We start from the raw sequence: 27,033 nt of genomic DNA, 5'->3' as shown, positions 1-27,033 counted from the left end.
ATTAGCAACAGTGCCTTCAACGTTTTCCTAATATATCACTGAATATGGCAATATGATATTTCTTTTGGAGTATTACAACAACATGGAGTGAGCTAAGAGGAAAAAACAATTCCACAAAAAATACATGCTATCATGTTTACTCTAGGGACATCATCTAACAGTTTATTACTTCTTAATGTCTCATATTCTTCAGAAAGAAAGTGATTCTTTTGCTATTACAAACCTATATTGGATTTATCTACCTCTACTTTCCATGCCCACTCTGTTCACGATGCTCTTAGGCAGCTGGAAAAAGGATTTTATGATTCCCCTACATTTTGCCAGTCCTGTCTGATTTTAAATGTCCAGAACCCACCACTCCATTGCATCCAGACTTAGCTGCTTCTTTGCTTCCACATGTGGAAAAAGTAAGCAACCTTCCGTGACCAAAAGGCAGGAAATCAAGTCACGTTTCTTGAAAAATTATCAATGTAATTCATGGATATTCTTAACATCAATGTTGTTACAGGCACTAGAGATGACACTAAAACACGTAAGCACATGAGTTTTCAATATAATTTCTATTTCTTCATATAAAAAAAGTTAAAAGCCAGAATAAGAGTGCAATTACACTCTTCTTATGTAAAGACATGGAAGCTTTAGCAAAATCGGGAGTCATATCCAGGTTTTTCAAGATAGTATACAATTAACTACATACAAAACTAACACAAAAAAAACCAATCTAAAAATCTCCACAATTCTGAGGATGCCAGCCTGCTTCCTGCTCTATTTATTTGAGCACCAAAATTCTCTTATGCCCTAACATTTCAATACCCAGCAGCTAGACTAGAAGGATGGTGTTGGTTATGATTTCTGCTCCTTTCCATGCCAGTGGTGATCAGCTGCAGCTGACTTCATTAGAAAGGAAGGTTTTCAAAGAACAAATGTGTAGTACAGAAAAGCTGCAAGTGGCTCTCAAAGCATTTGTTGGACATGTATGATATACATGCAACAGGTTTTGACATTGGGTCTGGATGTTGACTGTCAAGAAGAGGGTTAGAAAATTGTACTGTTCTTCTGTGCTCTCCCCCCAGTCTATACAGCTAGATCAAATCTAGTTTGAGAGCCAGAAAAAAAAAGTAGTAAAATAAAATATATCAAGCAGCAGAACAGACATGAGGAGGAGGTTCTCATCATAAGGCCTTCCTGCAAGAAAGTAAATGGCTTCCATCTCTATCATATTGGATCCACTTTGATATGTGAAAATGCACTCTGCTTATAGCAAAAGAGAACATATCTTCATTAACTGGTAGAATATACTTGTAGCTGACTCAAAATTCCCAGCCTCTTCTTTACATCTGCTTTTTTGTTTAAAACTGATTTAAGAAAACGAAACTGTTTTACTGTACTGCTTTACTGTTTTTCCCCCCTTGTTTTTTTTAAAAAAAGGATTTCACCACTTTTAAATATTTAATCAAGTTAATAAAGACTTTGTAACTACTTGTACAAGTATTTTAACTGCTCACAATATCAACACTCCCACTGTAGCAAGGTAAGTGCTATAAGGAATGAAAGTTACCCTTTTGTTATGACCAGAATCTGTAAGTGCTACATTATCTGGCTGGGAATCTGCCATTTTCTTATACAGTAGTACAACATAAAACAATTTATTTTAATCAATTTTAGGGGTGGATTATTTCACAGACACGAGCCTTTCTGGATCATGTGGAAAATCTAACTTCTAAAATATCCAGATCGTTCAAATCTCCAGATGAGTTTTTCACAAGTGTAGAATATGGTAAAGCATCAATGTCCCTGGACTCTATGAATGCAAATATGCTGAATATTGTACCTGTGATACTACATTCCTGTGGCTGTGGGACTGTATTTTAGACTGCCTTGTATAGTGTGTAATGTCATACACAGGATCCACAACTGCTATTTCACTAAATTAAGACAGAGTCACCATTTAAAGTATTGAAGTCTTTTCAAATAGAACCACACCAGAGTAGTGATTATGGGTTTTTCAATATATCTGAAATGAAATAACTATATTTAGTATTAGCTTAGTATACAAAAAAATGTGTATGGCTTGCAGTCTCACTGCAGCATAGTGGATTTCTGACAGTCATCCACAGTCATATCTGAGGAGCCCTTACAGTAAGTGCTTGCTCCCCAACACCATAGGAAAACCTAAACCAACAATGCTAGCTCAACTTTTTTATTAGCTTGCTCAATTACTGACCCTTGCCTTATCTTGCTTAGACAAATAGGATACTCTTGTGGGGTTTCACACAGGATGTAAAATTCTATAACGACTTTGATAGGTACTAGTATCCTAATTACTGTGCCAAGATACTGACATTAAGATATCTCTCAGAAAGAAAAGGCCTGGATACACAAACTGGCTGCCTGCCTATTGAGGGACAAAAAACTCCATTTGGAATGAAAAAACCCAAATGCACACCAGTCTAAAGTGGTTTTTTCCCCATTGCAAATTCCAGCTGTATTTTAATTTAAAGAACTTCAACTGAATGCAACATTAGGATTACCAACACTCCTTCTCCCCCAAGTCTACTGTGTAAGAAATGTTCTCCTGAGAAGTAAGTTGGATATTGAAAAATTATTTAAATTACTTTAAATGCACTGCATTTGTATATGGGCACTATATTAAAAATAGCCTTAAATACACAATGTGCATTAGAATTTTGTCATTGCAAACCAACATTAGAAAATACTGTCATCCACTGAAAAAATGAAAAGACATTCTTATAACTGGAAAATCAATCACCAAAACCACTAAATGTCACAGCTCAACATTCCAGAGAAGCACTGATAATTGCTACTTATACACTACACAAATGATATATGTCCTCAGTCAAGGAAGCAGGTTTTTTAGGAAACTGTACATATATTGATTTTACATTTATTTAATGTGGCTGTTGTAAGACACTTTGTTCTTCTGATAAACTATGATTGTTTATCAAAAGATTCTGTAATTCAAGAGAAACATTCATAAAGTGTGTGAAAATGAAAACCACCAGCCCACAGAAATCATGTCCACAAAATCCAATTTTGTGGATTTATAGCAGAAAGGCATTAAACTACTGTGTTGCAGGAACAGCAGAGTAGTCACTGAAGTATAACTGGCACAGCAGTAATGATTAAGTTGACATGACCTCCTGTCACAGCTGTTAATCAGCTTAATAGCAGTTACATTATTGACATTCTTGTAATTACTTTTCCTACAGCATATTTGTGCAAAATATATTTGATTTTAATTTTGAGTATTCAAAGGTGAGTTCAGTTCTCAAAATGTATGGTCAAAGTAGTGGTGCTCAATGCAGGAATCAACTCCACAGGTTATCACAATTATCCTAGTATAATACTAGGACTACCTGCTACTTCAACAAATATATAGAGATTTGTTGTACCTTCCCATCTTCTGAGCAAACACCCATGTGCTCTCCACTTTCATCCAGGCTGATCTGATTTATCTTCACTGGGCTCTAGAGAAAGAAAACAAGGAAAAAATACTTTTAAAGTTAAATCACCAAGAACATGCTTTAACATTCCTTGCACTTTGAAAGATTTACGTGTTAACGACTGAGTAATGTTTAGTTGCATGAATCAAAAAATCCTCACAGAACAGGTATTTCTATGACAAAGCCAAAAGACTTCTTTCCAGCCTTCTGCCCCACTCCAAAATTTTGACTTTCCTTTTGCAGTTACCTGCCTCAGAGCTCTGGAACTCCCATGAAGTGCCAGGCTCCCAGACCTTAAGCATCTGTGCCTGTGCACCACTGGCTATTAGTTCTTGCTATCAAAACTTTGGATAAAATACAGTGACCACAGGGGCATCAGGGCAACTGGAGACTTTCTATTTTGGTCTGATGGCTAGGCCTGTAATTATTTGTTTTTTCAAATTCCTTCTCTTACATTCATTTTTGGCTCTAATACTGTTCTCAGAAGTATTAGAAGGAATTGAAGTGCGACATAGGTTTACTTGTCCTTAGACAAATATGGAGAAAAGCCTGAAAACCATCCCAATTTAATAAATCTTCCCTTCCCTATCCAAATATACTTTTGGTTCTAACCTACAGGGTTAGACAGTATCTGCTACTGTTTACTTAGCTTAAACAGCTACTCACACCTGAGGTATGGAGGGCTAACTCATAACATCATTTGGGTAACCTGATGAATATCCTCTTGCATACAAAAACCAAGTCAATTATATTCAGGTACCAGAAACTTCTTATGTACCATGATCCTGATTTCACCCTCTGTAACAAATAGCTCATCATTTCAAGAATCACTGAAGGATCTTCCCAGAGCTAAGTCTCTCACACTTTTAAGAACCAGTTTTCTTATTCTCATAAAAACTAGAATGGATTGAACCACAACTTAGACCACTCCTGTGGTTCTGAGCATGATAAAAGAAATCCATCATATGTTTGTGTAAAAACAAAGTGTCACTGGAAGAGCACTGGAGTTGTGGGATCACATTAGATGCTACACAACTGTGTCTGAAGTATCACAGGTCCTTATATATGCTATGGCAGTTGGAATTGCATTAGAAGTATATAATAAGTATATAAAAACACACTGTCCACATGGGCTATTCTACAGCAGATGAACTGAGGTGTTTTCACACCCTCTGGAAAGTTTTTCCCCCCATAATCTTTCACACACACAACAAATTCCAACTCAGAGAAAGGGAAGCTTTCCTCCCATCCACTCTGAAAACAGCTTATGCCCAAATCATATTTTCTAGAAGCTTTTTTAAAATCAAGGTTGATTGAACAACTGAACACTGCACTGCCATAGTTGTCTGATGAGTTGGGAAAGTTACACTGCCCTTTTGCTTTCCTGCTGTCTTGTGTACAAAACATAATTCCTGGTCTCACCACAAAATGGCACCTGGAAATATTGAAATTACTGCTTATCACAAAGTGGTCTTTCTACAGAGTGTTGTTTGCAAAGAAGTTCACTGGGAATTTAAACCAATTTTCCTTGACTTATGTGCTCCCGAAGTATTTTTGTTTGCCACAGACTGGTTATGCTGAGTTGCTACATTTCAAGGTTAGACACCAGTGCATGACTAGCAGGGCAGGCAGCTGGTGCACATTCCACAGCTGTGTTCCTTCTGTCACATTCAGGGGGTATCAGCAGAGGAGTACAGCTCAAGCCCATCAACCTGATTGTGTGGCATCCTTGTAAAAGCTCTATTCTCAGATATTACACACAGAATTGGCTAATTCCAAGCCTGGAGGATGCTGAGTAAGGCATCCTGTATCAGTTGTCAGTCTGACTTCCTAGAATCTTCATAAACAGCATGTACTTTCATTCCTGCCTTGCCTTGAAAAATGCCTTTCTAAATTTCTGTTTTGCTCATCAAGGTGCAAGAGAAGACTTTGCCTCTGTCTAGGGGTGGCCATAGGGAAAAAGCTAGCATTTCCTCTACTACCAGGAACATCTCTGGCATTCTGAGAGGAGAAGCATAGAAAGTTTAACTGAGTTTATCAGGGAAGTGATACGGGTTTTTTTGTTCTGGGCTGCATCTAAGTTGCCATTGCCACAACTTTCCCACTAAGTTTCCTCTCTTCATTTGTTATTTTGCAACTGCAAAGACAAAACGTCTGTCTTCAGTAGTACAGTCTTGGCACAGGGTCATACACTAAGGTACACAGTGTCCAACTAGTCATGTCCTTCTCATTACTCCAGCACCTACATCCACCATCAGACTGACATCATAGCAACAGCTGATCTGGCAGCAGTTCAGTGTGATGGGCCTTGTTGGAGACACTGCTGCAACAAAACCTAAGACAAAATGACACAAACCAGGACACACCAGAGGAGCTGACGGCTCAATCCTACAGTCCACACTATTCCTATTTTCCAGTCAAATGGCTTTGATAAAGTTTGATTCTGAAAAAATGAAGCGTAGAAAATAGGTAAAGTGGACTACAAAAGCTATCTCCACATAAACATTGAAGATGAGTATCAGGAGGATGGAATTTATCTTTTGTAATGTGAAAGCCATATGGCAATACTTCAGAGATTAAATGTATGATTGTATTCAGGTAATTAACAGTGCTCAGTAAGGCAAAATATCTCCTGCGGGATACTAAGGATAACAGGAAGGGCTTCTACAGGTATGTTGCAAGCAAAAGAGAGACTAGGGATAGAAAAGATATGGGAAGAAAATAGGAGACCAGGCTACCATGGACGAAGAGGAGGCTGGGGTTCTCAATGACTTCTGTCCCTCTGTCTTCACTGCCAAGTGCTCCAGCCATGCCACCCAAGTCAAGAAAGGCAGATGCAGGGACTGTGACGATGAAGATCCTGAGCCCCCTGTAGGAGAGGATCAGGTTGGAGACCACCTAAGGAACCTGAATGTGCACAAGTCCATGGGACCCAAGAAGATTTATATGTAGGTCCCAAGGGAGCTGGCAGATGAAGTTGCTGAGCCACCATCCATTGTTTTTGAAAAATTGTGTCAGGTGAAGTCCTTGATAACTGGAAAAAGGGAAATATAATCCTCATTTTTAAACAGGGAAAAGTGGAAGATAGAAGGAACTATTGTCCAGTCAGTTTCAGCTCTGTGCCAAGCAAGGTCACACAGCAGATTCTATGGGAAAGTATGCTAAGGTACCCGGTACCCGGCCAACAAAGAGGTGACTGGTAACAGCTAAAATGGTTTTACAAGGAGAAGATCATGCCTAACAAATTTGGTGACCTTCTATGACAGGGCTACAGCATTGGTAGACAGGGGTAGAGCAACTGACATTGTCTACCTGGACTAAATGCTAAGTGTTTCAAACTCCTGCAGGACATCCTTGTCTCCAGATTGGAGAAACAGGGATTTGATGGATGAACCACTCGGTGGATACAGAACTGGCTGGATGGCCAAATGCACAGAGTTTTGGTCAACAGCTCATTGCCACATGGAGAACCAGTGACTGGTGTCCCTCAGGGTCCATACTGGGCCCGATACTGCTCAACATCTTTGTTGGTGACATGGACAGCGGGACCAAGTTCAGCAAGTTCACTGATGACACCAGTCTGTGTGGTGCAGTTGACACAATGAAGGGAAGGGATAATGGCATCCAGAGGGACCTTGACAGATGTGGGCTGAAGCAAACGTCATGAAGTTCAACAAAGTAAAGTGCAAGGTCCTACACTACTGGGACACACAAGACAGATTATGGACTTTGGACCTGGTTAGCATAAGAGATTTGATAACAGGATGCCTTGGTAATAGCAAACAGAACTTTGAGGATTAAATCAAGATTGCAAGAAGATTAAATCAGACAGACTTACCAGAAAAAGAAAATTACATCAAACTCTTCAAGCAGGAGATGTAAAATGCAAGAGATGTTGTAAAATGCGTATGTTTGTTTATGTGATGATTAACCCAATCCTGGTAGTAAAACATTACTAGTCTTCCTAGAAAAAGTATATAAGCAGTTGTACTTCACAAGAAATTTGTATTCTTCAACCATTTCATGGAGTCTCCATCTCTCTTCATTGCTGACACTACACCTGCGTCACTGCAATCCCAGACACACCAATGGCTTGGGCAGAGAAGTGGTTGAGAGCAACCCTGGTAAGAAAGACTTGGGGCTGCTAGGTGATGAAAAACTTCACACAAGCCAGCTGTGTGTGCTCATAGATCAGAAAGACAATTGAATCCTGGGCTGCATCACAAGGAATGCCAGCAGGTCAAAGGAGGTGATTCTGCCCCTCTACTCTGCTCATGTGAGATCCTAACTGGAGCGCTGCATTCTGTTCTGGTGTCTCCAACACCAGGAGGACATGAAACTGTTGGAGCAAGTCCAGAGGAGGGTCATGAAGTTTGTAAGAGGACTGAAGTACCGCTTTTATGAAGACAGGCTGAGAAAGCTGAGGCTGTACAGCTTGGAGAAAAGAAGGTTGCATGGAGACCTCACGGCCAACTTCCAGTACCTGAAAGGGACCTACAAGAAAGTTTGGAGAGGGACTCTTCATCAGGAACTGCAATGATAAGACAAGGAGTAATGAGTACAAATGAAAAAGGGAAAATTTAGATTACATATTAGGAAGAAATTATATACTGTGAGTGTGGTGAGACACTGAACAGGTTGCCCAGAGAGGTTGTGGATATCCCAACCCTGATACTGTTCAAAGCTAGGCTGAATAAGGCCTTGAGCAACTTCATCTAGGGGGAGGTGTTCCTGCCCATGGCAGGGAAGATTAGGACTATGTAATCTTTACATTCTAAGCACTTAACATTCTGTGATTCTAAGATTCTAGAATGTTGTCAGTGGAATAAAAGGGTGATTCTAGAGTGTTTGCATTTTTCCCACATTCAAAATAGCGCACAATACTTCCAGACTTGTTCCATTTCTAAACAGAAATTCAATGATACAACAGCATTTATATTTTAAGTAACAATTTGGTACAAGCCTTCTGCATGCCTAACACCTTCATCAGTTGCTATTAACTTTTTCTTTCTCCTATTATTTTTTCCTCTTTGTCTCCACCATACACAGATGACAATCAGGGAAAACAACTAAACTCAACTAAAAGAGACCTGCTCATTTACACAACCCTCCAGATAAGTTTTGACAGGAAATGACATACACAAGGCAAAGCAAACACAGAGTAAATTTTTTTCTGTACTCAAGTCAAACTAGCACATTGACTATTAGCCTGTCTGCTGACATTACAAGTCAGAACTTTCTGTGGAGTTCAGAGAGTGATGATAGTCCAGGCTGAATATTACATGCATTTTAAAAATAAAGTTTCAGGAAGAACTCTAATACCAGACTCTTCTTGTTCAGAGTTAAATAACAGTCAAGCCTACGATTTCCGGAATTATGTTCCACTGGAAAGCTGTTTGAGAATCAAGATCTCAACCTATTCAGGAAATAAGAAAGAAAAGACCACAGATAAAATTGGTACATATATTATCTAAACTAAAGTGTTTCTTCCAGAATCAGTTCCAATTCTTCTTTTCATAACCATCATTTGTTTAAATATACTTCTGTGCCAGTCAGCAAAGCTACTTACTATTTCAAATTTAATGGCATTAAATTAATCAATTTTAAATCAAAATTAATTGCGATCAATTGCATCCAATACCCTGTGGATAATTTTGATATTTTAGAAAGGAGGAACACAAATAATATTGTGGGTCACCCCCTCCCACCTTGCTTTTATTTTTCTTTTTTTTAATAAATGTTAGAAACTCAGGCATAAAGTTACAACCGCCTTTCCCTTGCGTTTTTTTTTAAAGCTTTGTCCAGCTAACACACTGATGAATTTATTTGTCTGACAAAAGAAAGCAGGCTTTGGATTTTACAGTAAAGGTATAAATGCCCCTCCTGCACGATCTACCTTTACATGTCTACAAAAGATGAAGAATATCTCAAGGTTAGAGAAGACAAAAGGAGTCACTAACTCATCATAATTTGAAGGACTGATTATTTAACACAGTTGGAACCATGATACACACTGGAATTTGGTCACTTGACTGTTGTAAAGGTATTTTAAACGTGTGTTGGAAAAAACCTGTAACATGTAAAAGAATCTAAAATTTAGAACACGTAATAGAGATGATCTAATCTTAAGCCTCATGTCATAAAACGAGAGGCACCTGTATATAAAATGTTGAAAAAGTACTATTTATTATTTTATTAGCACTACATTGGATAATCTTTTTTGTACCTAATCAGGACCCCTACCATTAGGCCAATCAAGTAAAAATACACAACAACTTTGTGATCACAATGATTACTTCCAGTGCTGTATAAGAGATGATAATAATACACATTGAATTTCTCAAGCATCATAATTCAAGTTCGGCAATAAGTTGGATCCTGTTGGTTAGGAATGGAAATTATTTACCTGGGAATAGCTTCAGAATTTCATACACTTTTGAAGTACTAGCAAAGGAAGAAATACCTTCAGCTGAATTTCCATTAGCTTCAGTTTTCTTTCTGATGGAGACATGTTTGGAATTCTGGACAACATAAGTAAGTTTGACTGTTCAAAATCAATAATGTCAAGCTGACACTATAGAACAAAAAAAACCATTACCTTAATGGACGAAAGAGAAGTTTAGGTAGCAGGAGAGAAAGCTAGTAGACACCTTGCACATAAAGATCTAAATGCAGACTTTTGCAAAATCCTAAATTTAAAGGAAAGGAAAATCAAATATCTAGCAGCAAATGTACCTCATGTGATAATCAATTACCTAATGTAAAATGTTTGAAATAAATGCTCTTACTATGGATTAAGTCAGCTCTTCAATTAGGAGTAAATTCATGGCCACTCAGAAAGCTTCTTTTAATTGTGTTCTTTGTGGCAACTCCTTCTCCCCTGACACTCATCATCAACCCACCTTATACAATCAGTCCCCCAATGGTGAACCTGAGAAATCAATCTGCTAATGTATAATTTGTAAAGCTCCCCCGACTAACAAATGGATAATTGATTCTTTCACAAATGCTGCATCCCAATGGATTTGAAGCGGAAGAACATGAAACATAAGACTGGATTTCACTCCAATTCTGTGAGAAATGCAATATTTACAAGCTAGGAATCTAAACATTTTAATAGTTGTCTGTGACTTCATGCCTTTTAGCCATGGTTTGCAGGCAAACCACATGCACGTTAGGAGTGTGAAAAACAAAGCAAGTGTTCAATCATACTTACAGCAAAGCTCATTTTACTTCAAGAGGTTCCCATCACTTCTACAACCCCCTTAATCAGTGTTTTCATCCACTCATTTTAAAGACTTTTCATAAGCTTTTCCTAAATTAATTTAAACATAATTATTTATCTGTGTGTGAGGAACCAATTTAGCTTTATCTCAACACTGATTGCCAGGGCACATGGGGAAGGGGTTGCATATCCGCCACATGCAGGAGGCAAGCCTTGTCTCTGGGAGGACTTCATCTGGCAACATGGGACTTAACCTCCTCCCAAGGGACCGTCAGTAGGAGACACTGAACTCCCCAGAGAGGCTTCTCCAATCAGATGATGAAAGATCACCACCAATGGACTGCCATGGAAGGTTAGACTGGGCCAATGGTCTCCAGCCAACAGGCAGGCTTAGGGAAGAGCCAGAGAGCATAAAAAGTAATTTCACCACGAGCAGTGGGGGGCTTTGGAGACTATGCTTTTTGCTTTGAGGGGCTTTTCAGTTTTATGCTTTTTGTGTCTTTCTGGGGACTTGTCTTGTGGCTGGGGGCTTTTGAGACTTACTTTTTAGCTTTGTCTACAACCTGCTGAGGGGCTCGCCACTGCTCACTGCTGTGCCCTTGCTGGCTTGCTTGCTCCCTCCTTTGCCCTGACACGAGCCTGCCTTTTGGCTCTTCTGCCTTCGCTGGCTCTTGCTCGCCTTCGCGCCTGTCCTGCCTCCCCGTGTCCCTGACCATCACCCCGCCGCTTCGCCTGCGCATCCTTGCCTGAGCTACTTGCGTTCAACCCGGCTGCTCCGATCGAGCCCCGTACTGTGATGCTCGCCCCGACCCTGTCCAGGGTCCTGCACCTCCGGTCGGAGCGCCTACCCCGCGTGCCTGGTGCCGTCGCTGCGGGAGCCGGGCCTCTCCGAGAGTCGCGTCGGCTCGTTAGGAGCCAGCCCTGCACAGGCAGGCAGCGCGCACACCGCCAGCCGCCTGGACACCGGCGGCACTTCCCCGGACTCGCAGGTGGCAACGCCCTCTTTTCCTCTCTGTCTCCTCTCCCCTCTCTCTCCCTGCCCTTCTCCCCTCCTTTTCAATTTTCCTTCCTTCTTTTCTGCCTTTTCCAGCCCTCCTTCATTTGGGCAACTCCTTTCTCTTTTTGGTTTTTTTTTTTTTGTTTGTTTTTTTTTTCATTAACAATAAACAGTTTTCAGATACAACGTTTGCCGTGTTTGGCTTAATTTAGTTCCTGACCGTCCATTTCTAAAATAACTCCTTGCAGTTTCCCTCAGAGGACGCAATACCATGCATATGCATACATATATATATATACTGAAAGAAGAAAAACACCTAAGGGTCTTTTCTGCTACATGACTATCAGTCTGGATCTGTACAATGATTATGTAGCTGTTCTCCATACTAAGGCAAATTGCATGTACAAAGTTGCATTGTAATAAAAAAAAACTGTCTCCTAAATGTGCCTACTTTTCATTTATTCATGTTTCATCTGCATGCCATTCACATAAACAAACATGTAAAGCTCCAAAGTACAGCAATATGATCAACCAACCCATGGTTGTATACTTGGTTGTATACATGGTTAGCTTACTGGAGTATGGACTACCATTATTATGTTTGTATAATTTCCACCATGGCGGAGGTATCCAAGTGTAAAATACTGATTTGCAAACAGAAACCACCTAAGTTATTGTCATAACTAAGCTAAGATCCTCACAAAACACAAACCTTGCTCTATGTAGGATGAGGAACTGGCTTTGAAAAGGACCCCAAATCCTCAGCAACAGTTAAGCACAACTCTATTATATGCTGTGTCCCATCTCTTTTGACTTCAAAACACTCATACCCAGAGATCTCTTGTACTGAGGAACTGTCTTTAAAAAGAAACTGAACTCATGCACTTTTCTCGCCCCAAATACTGCAGTGTTGCACTGACTCACAAGTATTTCGCATATTTGCAAAATTTCATCGATACAACACAGGCAAAAGCATCTTGAAACCCAAATTCTAATGCTGTACCATGATTTACCCATAAAAAGACAGAAGTACACACATATCTTACTTATCTACACATAGCTGAGGAATAAAGCACAATAACAGAGAAGTCTAAATTGAAAATGCAGCTGTAGGAGTTAAAGAAAAATATGTTCGCCACTGCCTGCAATGAAGAAGCATACTCTATATTTACAACATCTAAAGTTTCATTTCCTGAAAACTTACTAATATCCACACCAAAGAGGTGTAGTTCAACAATATTAGCAACGAAATTTTGGTGGGAACTATTGCTCCATTGCATTTCCTAAAACACTCTTGAATCTGTCATTCTCCAAATGAAAAATGGGAGATTATGTTGGTTAGAAGAAAAGGGAGGGGGAAGGGCTCAAGGGAGTGACAAGGTCTGGGACACAGAACAATAACAACATTAACTTTTATCTTGTCTGCAGGAAGGCAGACCTTATCTACAAAAACCAAAGATCTCAAAAGCTTGTCTAAAACTAAGGGAATATGAGGACAAGAAGTCCCTCAAATATAGTCTAAGACAGTGAGAAAGAACAAAAAACCTACAGTGATTTCAGTATTTTCCACATCAGTGAGTCCCTTGTTTGTCAACTGCAGGGACTAAGAAAAAAAAAACCAAAACATCCAAGGGGAAAAAAATATTAACAAGGGATCTCCCTAAATCTTTCGTAGATACTAGATAATCAGAATGCTTGTTTACGATTGATGGAACTATTACCAAAACCAAATCTATACTGAAAGCCTAGACTACTTCCTAGCAGAATCGAACTGTTACCTAATTCCTGACAGATCCAAAGAAAAATCTCTTTTCTATTAAAACACTGCTGTGTAAGGAGATATCCTCCTGGGAACTCTGTGCCAAAGTAAGCAAACTACTCCCATTTCCTTCTCCCCCCAGATCCCCTTTGCCATCCTCTGTATAACTGTAGGGCTCTTCAACAATTTTATGTCCTAAGCCTTTCCCTACTTCTTTGTTGCTATCTGTGTATTAAACCATCAGAGAATATGAAGCAATATTCCCAATCATACAGCCATGGAGAAGGCTGAAGTACGGGGGGAGGGCTGAGGAAAGTCTGCTGGTGATAGATACATCTTCCTTGGAAAACCCAACACCCCCTGGGGAGAAAGACTATCCCAGGCAATGTAGAGGTTCACCTCACCAATTTCTGTTACTGCTTTCTTTTCAGAATAGTTTGCCAAACACAATGAACTTGTGAGATTCATCTTTAAATATAAACTTTCAAGAGAGGCTACTGAATTATTCAAATGGGCTTTGAAGAACAGTCCACAAAACATACCTAAAACTCTGACGATGTAACTTAAGGGGCACTTCACTGCCTGTTTCTAACGGAATACTACTACCGTCATTAATGTATTTAACAGAATTTTGTAGAATTCCATCCTTGAAGTGGAAAGTATGAGATTTTACTCCATTTCTTGATAAGCCACATTTCAGAAATGTGACTAATGAAAAAGGCCAAGCAGGACATACAGTGAAAGCTCTGGTCAGAAGAGGTTTTCTTTTTAGAGATTAATTTATTGGTGCATCCATCAAACAACTTTTGAAGAAGCAAAGGGGCTGTTGACTATTCTGCTTAGGGCTCATGCACTGTTGTGCCAACATCATTTCCAGGAAGGTTTTCTGAACAGCCATGATGCTCATCCCAATCTCTGACCTAACACAAGATAGAAAACATCATCCCATGGAGCCTGGAAACACTGTTTCTCCACACATTCCACACAGGGCCATTATTTTCTTCATAGTTCTCTTTTTTTTCCTTTTTTTCTTTCTGTAAGGTCCTACAATGGAAAATTTCAGTAAGTACTTTTCCCAATTATTTTGGCTTGTCAACTACTCTGCTACAAAAAATGATCCAAACCCAGTGGCTAGTGAAATCAGTGAAAATATCTCCACTGATGGAATCAGACAGATGCAGAAATATTATAAGGAAATGAATTCCCTTTCCTGACTGAAAACAACATAAGTAGTTATACTCCTGGCATAGTTAAATATTACACTGGGTTATCAATGCTCAAGCTCAGCCAACACCTAGAGTGCCATTTTCCATGTAAATTTTCAGTTATCAACACTGATACAGACTAGCATAAGTCAGAGCCACATACAATAATAAACACATTTTCTGATTACTGAAAGACTTGTATTCTCTTTGGACACCAACTCTGGAACTTTCTTTATTTGCAATTATAAACATCTGGTAAAGTCTTACAAGTCCACCAGAGATACTCAGTCAATATTGGATGTCTTGTCAGGATCCTAAAAACATATGCAAACCAAAAAGATGGAGGGAGATAGAGAGTTCTCACACTGGTAGAAACTGTGTATTATGAAGTGCGCTGTAATTTACTGTAAGCAGTATATCGTATGCCATATCCTCATTGTGACAGTACGATAGGGAAGGCTAAATATGAAGATTAATTGATCCTGTACAAGTTCCTCAATGCATTTACATACAAAGAGGCTCTATTTCAATACCAGTGAAGTGTACATTTGATTGCGTATCATAAACTTTATTTAAAGTAGATAAAAAAAGCAAACACATTCATTCACTCCATCTTTACATTGCTGACATTTCAAAGCTCCTATCCATAAAACTGCCAAGACCTTCAACAACTAGACTTCAATTAGCAGCCAGTTTAGGATTACAGTGGTGAACCTTCCAACACCAAAATACCAATTTCTGACATTTCTTATATCTTTATTTCTCTGTGTCAGAAGACACTGAGTGAAACTGACTTCAACAGTGAAGACCATCACAGTGGAGATGGTCACTTGACAGTAGATACTTTTATCAGCAGCCATTCTGAGGGTATTAACACCAGACACTGGTCAAATCTGGACTGTACATGTTTAATATTCCATCACAAGTGCAATAAAGTACTATACACACTGGCATGTATTTTAAAACAAATAAGTCTCATCCTCCAGAAAGGAACCTTTATTAGAATTTTTAAGTTCATTATCAGTTATGTCTTCCCTATAGAAAAAACTACTTGATTTTGCCTTCATGTTTTGCTCATCGTATTATGCCCCTGTTATGTCATTATCTATTTTTAACAGTGCTGTATTTTTATTGTTAATGGAAACAAAGGGTTGTAGCCCTATCATTAATGTCAACTTGTATAAAAAACATTGTCCTACAGAATTCAGTCTTTCTAACCAGGGAAACATTTTCTAATGTAAATAATATTTTATTAATGCCTGAACTCTTAATAATTCTGACAGGCAAACTACTATTATTCTATATATGCACATAAGTGCCTGCATTCCCTATGGACAAAAATACCATCCAGGTATAATACCCCATTTGAAAGGAAAACAGCCCTAGGAATCAGCAATACACTAGCTTCTTACAATCAAACCTCTCCAAATCCTCCCTATGCTTTTAAGTGTTATTAGATTTTAGAAAATGCACATCTGAGTTACCAGTCTTCTATGAAAACACTTAATTAGTGCTACCTGAAACTCGCTGTTTCATTGGTGCCAATAAAACTCCAGAGCAATTTGGCACAGTGGTCCACTTTCTAAATAGTCCTGATATGTGATACACATTCAAACAGCAAATATTACTACACCTGGATGGTAAAAGAGTTAAAAGGAAAAAAAAAACAAAACTGTTTTGATGATTTTGATGTATCTTAATAATATCACAAATAATTTTGCTCAAAACTGTCTGAAAGTGACACATGTAAATTTACTTTGCAGAATTACAGTAAGGTCCTCTGTTTGATCCTCCACTGAAATAAGAGGCAACAAGGTTTGGTGAAAAAAAGAAAACAAATTGGAAGCTTTGCCCTTTCATTGATCAACAATGCTGTATTAAATACTACAGCAGTAATGTCCTTAATGTCCTTTATGTTTTGCATTCTCCCCTATTCAAATGTCTTCACCCTAGATTATTCAATGCTTTTTTCTGAAAAAAACATGCAGAATACAACAGCATCCTACCAAGTCAAGAGAAAGTGAACTATTTCCTATGTCTAGATGTTTGTGACAGAACAGTATGTAAACACAGTCCTTTACCTCATTAAAAGGTGACATTAAAGATTTCTACTGAAGTCAGTGACACTAAAGAGGGCTGCTAAGGTACCTTAAATGTAATACATTTAGAGCTGGTCATGAAATGCAGCTGACAAACAACAAGATACCCAGACTGAGGTAAAGTGATTGATACTAGAGAACAAAAAAGGAGACTTCTTCCAATGCTTCTATGTTAAAAAAAAAAGAAAACAATATGCATTTGAAGGGTAATGAAGTTGTAGAAGGACCATTTGGTCTAAAGATGGGGCTGTAATCCTTCTCAAAAAAGGGACATGGGCAACCTAGTTGCTAGTCAAGAGTTCAAAAGAGAAGGCAGAAACAATTGCTATTCCAAAATCAGCTGCTAAAGTACATGGGCTTTATACTTCAACTGAAATTAATTAGATCGACACCATACATATTACTGGTTGCTGCAGTACAAGCACACATCTGACTTGTATGAGTTAACAACATTCAAGAAATAAATGACTGTACCATACAAGACATTCTGTAGCTGAACTCATACCTCCAGCTAAAATTTTTACATTATTTTGCACTAAGCTACGGTTATTGAAACTACAATCCTGAAAGAATAATTGAATGAAATGGTAACACTTCCTAAATTTTGAGCTACAAAAATTATTTATAAGTGATTCTAGAATTGTTTAGAACTCCCACATTTCATCGATATTCCAAACAACATTTCTATTAGTATCAATTACCTTCCACATCCCTTTGATCTTTTTGGTTAACTAAAAATTTCATTAATACTCCTTTCAAAGGAAAGTCAGATACAATAGTACAAAGATGATGTACAAAACATGTACAAGAGGTTGTTTTTTTCTTATTTCAGTTTTGTCAGACAAGAAACTTTTCTAGATCTATGGAATAATGGTCATGACGCCAAAATTTCTGCCAGTCTGTGCAAGATACCACAGGTACACCATGATTCCTGCCAAAGATGGTTCTGAATCTTCAATAGCTCCACAGTTCCCATTGGAAACAGTTCATGTCACAAGCAACCTAATAAACACAGTACCAGAATAAACATATAAAACATACATTTTAAGCCTTTATACAAAAAAAAAACAGACTCAAAAGCCATTGAATTATTCCCACAACTACTGTAAAAACCTTTGGATTTCCAAATCCTTTGCAGTTAAAATGAAAAGACAGACAGAGAGAAGCAGAAGTGATATTAAATTGGGTGTAGACACTCAAGACTTTAGACAAAAATCCCAAAAGATGACATTTGTGTCAATTTTTTTCCATTTGAAAGAGCTAGCAGTTGGCATAAAGCATTTAAGACACAAAAATGCAACACCCATTTGGTTGGGAGGTCCCAGGGTTGAGAAGGAAACCTGTCCTTTGCAATAGACACTTGCTTCTATCAAAACCATAATTTTTATTTTGGTTTTTGGAACTCTCACTTAAAATAGACTACTTGGTTTTATAAACAAAACAGGATTTCAGCTTCAAATTTAACAGGCACAGTAGCACCATGCAAATCCTGACAGAGAGCTACCCAGATCTTTAAATTCTGCTGCTTCACTTCCTAAGTTTTCCTACATAGTCTCCCACTAACAACTAAAATGATGTCGTTAAAGATAAAAAACAGGGACTTTTAAGTAGCTTGTCAAAGTGATAGTTACATCATCTTAGTCTCAAACTCTCATGCAAAGTTCCATCCAAAGCAACTGTCATTATACAATGAAAAGGTAAGTTACCTTCCCCATTGAAAGATGTTGCTTAATCTCCTACAGCAGTTAGCAGGTTTTGTATCATTGCTAGCAGCAGCACTTAGTGCTTAAGAACAGCTGTTTCTTTGTTAGAAATATTTTTTTGTTGTTAACAATTAAACTCTTGCCAAGAGGCAACAAGTCAACTGAAAACTCTGGTTTTCTTTGCAACCTGCTGAGTTATCAGCAAAACAATAGGCCACACACTGACCTTCAACCACGGTCTTGCTCCAGAGATTGGTGAGTGCTTCAATACACCCAAGGGCAATAATACCACCACGGAAGGAACTCCCTTTCAAGCCTTCACGGCAGCAGAGATGACGCAGTGTTTTTGCATTACTATCGCTCCAATAAAAAACCAATAATTAAATAGCTAGTGCTACACAATGTGAGACAATCACAAAGATAACCACAAGGCAAGGAAAGAAATACATTGTAAAAAGATATGCTGTGAGGAGGTTTCTTTCTGGAACTCTAGCAGTCTTGAATAACTCACAATAGCTGTTGCATGCTAGAAGACTTCAATTTCTTTGTATTAAGAGAAGCTTTAAACCACTATTTACATCATTTTCTAGACTCATGCATCACTACTGAAACACCTTCAATGCATTAAACTTTTAAATCTGCATTACTTATAAAATAGGCCATCTTCCCCCTTCTAACAGACTATCACTGGCACCATCCAAGACTTCTTACCACTTTTGCTTTAAGCTTGATGTTTATGAGAAGACCAGAACGGGGACAGGTTTTCTTGCCCTTTGAAAGCTTTTTGATTTGTTACGTAACTAAACATGTTTGTACAGCTTTCTTCACATCTACAAATCCTTAACCCACAGGATGACAGTTCAGGCAATAATTATATGAATAAATTGTAGACAGTCTAAGAAGGAAAGAAAGATGGAGAGACATTTGGAATTAACGTGCTGTGAATCAGTCCTGCATCATCCTTTGTCAGTGGAATTAGCAGGCTTTTCTTCCCTCTTCTTGTTGCCTTTTAGCAATAATTTTCAGTGTATTTGACACATTTCATCTCACTCAATGCACTGAACCCTAATACAAGAGAATACCAGTTTGTCAAACATACATTATTGAGGATGCATACCAGTTAATCTTAGGCAACTGACATTGTCAAAGACAAGCCACCCTGGCAAGAGCCACAGAAGTGCTAGGCAAAGAGGAGAGAGGTACAACAAGTGCACAAGCGCAACTGCTGAGATACCAAGCAACACAAAAGACCAAAGCCTCCCAATTCCTGTCTCAATTCCCCCCAAAACACAAATATCTTACAACAGATTCAAAGCACACATTTCCACTGCTATTGACAAGAGGAGTTGCAAGCCTGAAAAGACTAGTCGTCTACTTGGTACAGGATTCTGCATCAGATACTTGAAGAGCTGGATGAGAGTAAGACTTTATTCTAAAAATAATTTCTAGTTTTTTACATAAGTTTCACAGAAGTCTCTTTGAATATTTATTGGTCAAAGTAGAGTAGACACTATAGTATTTGTAATCCAGGATAACCACATTGATTTGCTGCTATGGACATCAAGAAGTGCAGTCCTAATAGGTTTTTTAAACAATAAAAAAAAAGTGTGCTACAATTCCCAGAACTTCTAGGGAAGCCAAGCTTTATATTTTAATGTTTCTTACAGCTGTTTTTAGCTCAAATTAAAATGATAAATGCATTCAGTCTTGAAAAGGAGTGCTGCCATTCAAAACTTGGCTATTCTGGAGATAATGCAACACACTGGTGAATTTTCTCCCTCATTTTGCTGCAAATCCTCTGATATGAGTACCTTTTTACTTTTTACAATTTGGCTCAAATGCAGATGCATTATGGAAAAAATAGGATTTATTATAAAAGCAAAAATTCTTATTTCTTCGATTTCCAAGACCATTTTTTTTTTTAACATGGCTTCCTGAAATTAGGAAAGAAAAACAGAAATCAAGAGGACTAAGAGAGCAGTAATGGTATTTTCTAAGAATATTTAATATGCACTTGGCATTGAAATGAATTTTTAAAAAATGCTTAAAAAAAACCTCTTGCATAATTCTGGTTTATTTTACATACTAACAGTGTTTGGATCTAGTAGCTTTTTAAGTTTCCCATGTATGGCTTTTTTTTGCTAATTACACATTTAACAGATGTATAAAAAAAAATTATTTTTTTCACATCCCAGCTTTTCTTTAAAAAAACCCCAAAACCAAAATAACCCCCCGAAAAATGGAGATAAAGACTCAGATGAAGTACAGTTCCTTATGCAACTGTTTTCTTTTGCACAAAGGGCATCACATTGCTATCCTTACTATTATTTTCTGCAATGTCACAAGACAGAAAACATCTCCTAAAAAGATCCTTTCAAAAAGAAAAATACATAAAAGACCCTCCCCAGGTACACTGTTTACTGTAAACAATTAAAATATTTCAGTTGTAATACTGCTATTTTATTCAGAAAAAATTATACACAATATTAATTTCCTATAATCAGTAACAACAGGTACTTCCCCTATTAACAACTTCAAGATAGAGCTGTATATGCCATTTCACCAATGAAAAAGGTTCTGAGAAAGAATTTGTTCTTTTTGGATCAGAGAAAAAGAACCAGAAAAAACACCACTAGTGAAAACAGTCTTCACCAGCACCTTTACAAGAAATGCTTTGTCCCTGCGTGACAAATTACTTCCCTACTTCGGGAAGTAATTCCCTTTTTCCTCCAGAAAGGGTTAGGTTTTATTTGGGATTTATAACATGGCAATACTTTAATGCAAATTCCCCAGGGGAGACAATAAAGAGGCATTAGAAGGAGAGAACTGAACTAAGACCCCCAGTGAATGTTTTGTAGTGATGTCTCTAGTCTGAAATTCAACATCTTGAGAAGTTCAGGTAAGAAGGAAAATATTTTGGCATACAGCAGCCAGTTCAGAATAAACTGTCTATGAGTTCAGCAGCTGACTGAATTATTTTGTGAATTATTAATTCAGAAAACTTTTCAGCTTAAGCAGCCAGGTACATCACAGAGCTGCTTTCTTCTCACATAGGCAGCCTGTTCTGTTCTACAACAGTTAGTAGTTCCTCGAGAAACTTTTCTTTTAAAGACAAGTGGTGCTAGAGGAAAATCATTCTTCTTCAAACTAGAAAATAGAGGAAAAAAAAGAAAAAAGAAGCACCATTTCCAACTAATCCATGATATAATCTATTGCAGCGGAGACATGTACATTACAAAAAGAGATATAAACATTAAGAGTAGAATCCAAGAAACATTTCTTTTTCCTATTCTCCAGCTCAAAAAGCAGTTTGCACTCTAACAATCATTTCAAACGAAATCATTGTCATCTTTACAAGAGACACAGCACAAAAATCATGCTGAAGCAGGCTAAGTTTGGAAAAGTAACATCTTCGAGCAGAAAGTAACTTTATAGTCCAACACTAACTTCATAAGAAACCACCCTCCCAGCAGGCGCTGGTAGGACTTTTCAGTAAAGAAAAACAATGAAAATAACAGCAACTTTGGGAGGGTGCGTATAAAGAGAATGCAGGGATTTTGTTTTATAGACTTTACCAGGTAACAGGTCCCCTTGCTCCTTGCTCTACACCTAGGCAGTTCCCTAAGTCTTCACAGAAGGACGATTTCGTCTCTTGGAACCAGTGTGAGAGAACATGTATTGGTGGTGGACAGAAGAAGATTGTTCTACAACTAAAATTTTCCAAGCACCTTATACTGAATGGAACAAACACAAGTTTAGGACAGTTAATGCCAGACTCAATACAAAATCTCCTCTTCATTTAAGTGAGTCTCTGACTCTGTTTTCTACTGCAGCAATGGAAGAGAATAATTCAGGTATATTTAATCTGACCTGCCTCAAATAGAGAAGTTTCTCCTACTTCCCAGAGAAACTCTATCAAGATGCATGCACGTAAACTAGTAAGAACTGCAAGGGAGACACCAAATGCTTTTCCTCTTCTGAAATGCAGTCAGCATTCTCAGCTGCAGGGCTGATGAACATACAAAATTAAAATAAATAGATGCTCATAATTAGTTTGACTTTAATGAATCGCCAGTAAGGTCATTGTCAATGTGAATAAAATTAAATCTAAAAATTCCTTCAAGAGCTGCACCTTAAGTTTATACTTAAGTTTATGCTCTACTCCCTTGCACAATTCATAATCAGATTTTTCAAAAATATAAACAAATGCTTGACCCCTTCCATGCAGCTGTGTCAGCTTTAGAAAGTAAATTCTCTTTGCAAACATGTCCACATCTTGTGATGGTTTCTATGGCTAGTCCTTATACTGCTTTGAAAAAACAGTGCCTGGCTACTAACATTTTTGAAGACCTGAGAAGAAAAAAAAATTCTAATTCTTTTCCTTCCACTCCCCAAGACAGACAGGGAATTTGAAACTAATGAACTAATATCCACAATAAAAAGGAACATTTAATACTCTAGAACAGAGCTTTAAATTTAGCATCTTATTCATCTGATACTACAAAGCACAATAAGGAAAAAGGCTTCTTCTTTTCCTTCAATCAATAAAATCCCTTAATAATTCAAACTTCAAAACATTTACATAAAATATTAGCATTATATATTTGTAATTGATAAACTGAGCCAGCAAGGTCATCACTTTTCAATTACTTGTGGCAACTAGATAAGGTGACAGTGCACTAACTAATAACTGACAGTAGTCAGCTAATGAACAGGTTCACGCCTTATGGAAGTAATGAGTTTCCGGGTTCCATTTTTATTAGCCACTTGCAATCATAAATATGTATTTCCTCTTCTGCTACATGAAGAAGTTTCCTATATATAAACCGAGATGTGCTCACCACAAAGACATCCAGCATAACTTCTTTTTGCAAGGACCATACACTGTTTTTTATGTAATGGAATGCGTTAGTGTAGTTGCACATGTAACTGACTTACTGTAGCATGAGTGTTAACTGGTACATTGCAGCAGTTTTATATGCCTGTAAATGGCTTCTGAATAATATCATACTTACAACATCAAACTTCTGTGTGATGTTCCCCTGGACATCAAGTAAATAAACTTTGCCATAATGTGTTCCCAGTGCCAAAAACTGTGAAAGAAAGAGATTGATTACATAAACACAAAGACATCACAAGAAATACTACAATGCTAAATAAACTCCCGGATTAGCAACACTGGGGAAAAGAAAAAAGCCCACCATGTTCTATAGAGAAAGGTTATTTTAACTGTACCCAAAGAATAAAACAGGGCTTCAAGCCCATATTTCTGTAATAGTGCAAGTTAGCTGTCAGAATGAGTCATGAGGACCCTCATCCACTGACAACTAATGGTGGGTCTGCAGTCTGTATACACCAGCTGATGGACTGTGGCAGCAAATTAAAAATGCAGCGTGAGAGCAAGAACCAACAGAGATCTGCAATAGTTCCTAGATCCTTTCTGCAGCTTTGTTTCAATCCTAATGTTTCCTTTGAGCTTTATTTTTAATTCTTCATTATTAAAATAAAAAAAAGTGTTCAAACACAGCAAAACTCCAACTTTAAGCCCCTGGTAAAATACAGTTGAATTATGGAAGGTCTATGACAGTGCATTTAAGTACACAGATAACTCCGGGGATTGCTTTCCTTCACATAGTAGCATTCCTAAATAGAATACTCCCAAGACAAATACACTTCCTTGGAAATCTCAGGAGTTGCATTCTAAAAAATAGTAGCAAAATAAAGAAATCTTGACATAAATCCAGACTATCACAAACTTATTTTGATACAAACAAGAAGAAATTGATTCTGAGAGATCTGTTGTTAGTTGAACCATGTGAACTACACCTAAACAGAAAAGATAGAATTTCAGTACTACTTGATTTATGACAGAGGTTTCTTTTATTTGCCCCCTCCCCCATCCTCCCACTTTCAGCATTACTGAAATAGTCTAGGCTACTCAATTCTCTGTATTTCACATGTGAGCATGCTTCATTGCAACCTATAATGAAATGCTCAAATTTACAGGCACTGCTAAGCGTGTCAGTCAGGCAGCACAATCTTTAAAAAATAACCTTACAGAAAGTCAAGGTTTAAAAGGATTTATCAAAATGGAATTGCTTAAAATGAAATTTCTGTTCAGGCACTTAAAATATGAAGCTACATTAAAAGGAGGTAAGAAAGGGAAAGAAGGGGCTCATTAGAAATTCATTCCCTGCAATGCCTTTCACTCCTGCAAGGTTGCCTTTTTTCAGGAAGAAAAAAGTCCCCCGGGTAAAAAAATCAATACTGGTTAATAAAACATCAGGTGTGCAGACATAACTAGGTATGACTATTCCACTGCACAGGCCTGCTTGAATGCACCAGATGCCATGACGATTAGTCATCCAGTGCAGACAGCAAGCCTGGTGAAAATATGATGCTTTAGCAGCAAAAATGAAAAAAAAAAATTCTGGGGGGAAATTAGTCTGAATGCAGAAGCCAGATCTCAGGATTCCCAGCAAAGTTAGTGTTTTAATCAGAGTCATATTTTACATATTACTGCATAAATTTTCTAATGAGAGCATTTAGCAAGGCTTTTCCTGTTCGTTCAGGAAAAAAATCCCAAAAAAACCAGCAAGAATGAAACAGAAATACCCTTGCAAAACCTATAACCCAGCTTCATTTTTAAGTTCTCTGTTGCAAGAGACCTATTCCTAAAAGACTGCAGTACTTGGCTTCTAACAATATTGATTCTTCTCATAAGTAGTGTATCTAGTTTGCTGGAAAACTGAAAGTACTGGGATACTTCGGCAGTTTTCCTGTACTGTCACGCTTTGTGACACTATAGCAAAAGCTGTATCTGTGCACATCCTTATAGAAAAATCCTGTTAAACTCCTGGCTTTCAAAATCTACCTGAGATGCAGGAAAAAAAGGTAACAGAAACAGGCTACAGACAAAAAGGAAATGCTTGCCAATTTTCCAAATATCTGTGTAATTCTAAGTTGTCAAAAACATTTTAAAAAGACTTATTGTTTTCATTCACACTGTTAAAATACAAGCTTCATCTTAAGTGCCTCTTGAGCCATAGCAACAGTCCTCTGAGGAAAAGAAACACAGCACAAGTCAATCTAAAAATATAGCCAAATAATAAAGATAGATCCCTCAACAATAACTGTTAAGGAGATATTACAGGCTGTGAAAAATTATATATTCAGAAAATAGCTACTATGTTTTACATACTAGTAGTTGACAAATCATTAACTCACATTTTCAGCTGCACTTCAGAATGCCTCAATATTCTAACATGTTTTACAGTACGTATAAAAGAGAAGAAAACTCATAAAACACAAAAGCAATTGTTTAAATCACTAAAGAATCATATGAAGCTTATTTAAGAACAAAATATAAATTATTTTAAAAATTTCTTTAGTTTGCATTGTCTATTAGGATATGTCTTTATCCGTATCATCCTATTAAAACATGTCTTTATCCTTATCATCCCTCTGGTACATCAAAATCTCTTAGCATGTGCAGTTCCTCTCTTTTTAACACACTGAATCAGGGAAGGGGGACAGGCCAGTGTTAGTATGACACCCCCCAAAAGTAAAGCCTAAGCAAACAAAAAATACAATATTTACTTTCTTCTACACTGCATTAACATGTCTTCCACAGCCAAATATATGCTAAGTTCCTGACATGATCAAGTTGATCTTTGCTGGCACGGCTGTACAAATAACCACAGTATATGCCAACTTCCTTTCTGAATAAAGAAAAGTTAGGATTGTATTTTGATTGCAGTTCTTAATACTTTTCATTATTAAATCTGAGTGAGCATTCTTCTAGTAGCTTATGTAAACATCTCATCTAACAAATCACTGCATCTTGAATTCTCACCTCATTTCCTCATTGAGAAAATGTGTTTACCACTGAAAAATGCTTGATACAAACAAGAAGGAAATTGATTCTGAGAGATCTGCTGTTAATTGAACCATGTGAACTACTTGTTTTATCACTGAGAAAATGTGGATTTCTCAATACAGGTTAATGGTAAATTTTGTTTATGTCACTGATGCCTTGCAGTGCAACTCTAGATTTGGCATCACTTCTACACAGAAATACACTGATGCACTATAAACACAGATAAATATATAAAACCGAGCAGAAGTGCTATCTCAGCCACAAAGTCACATAATACCTTTTCATGCACTGTCATGCAGCTGGCTGCATCCTTCTGGAGAATTTCAGTCACTCCATTAGAAAGCCGTTCATACTTGAGCTTAGGTTCTTCTTCACTCTCATCTTCCTAAATTTTTAGGAGTGTAAGAAAAGGGAGCAAGAGAGAAAAAACAACAAAAATACTTATAAGTTTATTTTAGATAAAAAATTAATTAAAAGATACCCCAAAACTATCACACAGCAACAGGCGAAGATGGATCACTGCGATCTCTTCACAACAGCCATTACAATCAAAAGCCAAACTTTCACAGTTTAATCATCTGAAGGGGTTTGGACTGTGCTTTTTTGTTACTGGTTTTTCTTTTTACTCCAAAGTTCTGAGTGCAAAGTCTGTATAGCAGCATGTCAATTTAGCTGTAGGAGGCACTTACTTGATATCTAAAA

At 37.6% G+C, this 27,033-nt stretch overlaps 1 protein-coding gene across 4 annotated transcripts in view; it reads right to left on the bottom strand.

Moving 5' to 3' along the window:
• The window catches only part of VPS41 (VPS41 subunit of HOPS complex), a 113,808-nt gene that overhangs the window by 64,156 nt on the left and 22,619 nt on the right, over positions 1 to 27,033 (bottom strand). For all 4 annotated transcript variants that reach the window (XM_066557338.1, XM_066557355.1, XM_066557346.1 and 1 more), the window contains 3 exons: positions 26,609 to 26,716; positions 23,468 to 23,545; positions 3,414 to 3,488 (listed from right to left, as the gene is read on the bottom strand). In XM_066557338.1, the coding sequence (XP_066413435.1) occupies positions 3,414 to 3,488; positions 23,468 to 23,545; positions 26,609 to 26,716 (261 nt within the window). The remainder of the gene's footprint in view (positions 1 to 3,413; positions 3,489 to 23,467; positions 23,546 to 26,608; positions 26,717 to 27,033) is intronic.

The sequence above is a fragment of the Molothrus aeneus genome, chromosome 1, assembly GCF_037042795.1.
Source record: "Molothrus aeneus isolate 106 chromosome 1, BPBGC_Maene_1.0, whole genome shotgun sequence".
Lineage (NCBI taxonomy): Eukaryota > Metazoa > Chordata > Aves > Passeriformes > Icteridae > Molothrus > Molothrus aeneus.
This window is presented reverse-complemented; position numbering and strand designations above follow the sequence as displayed.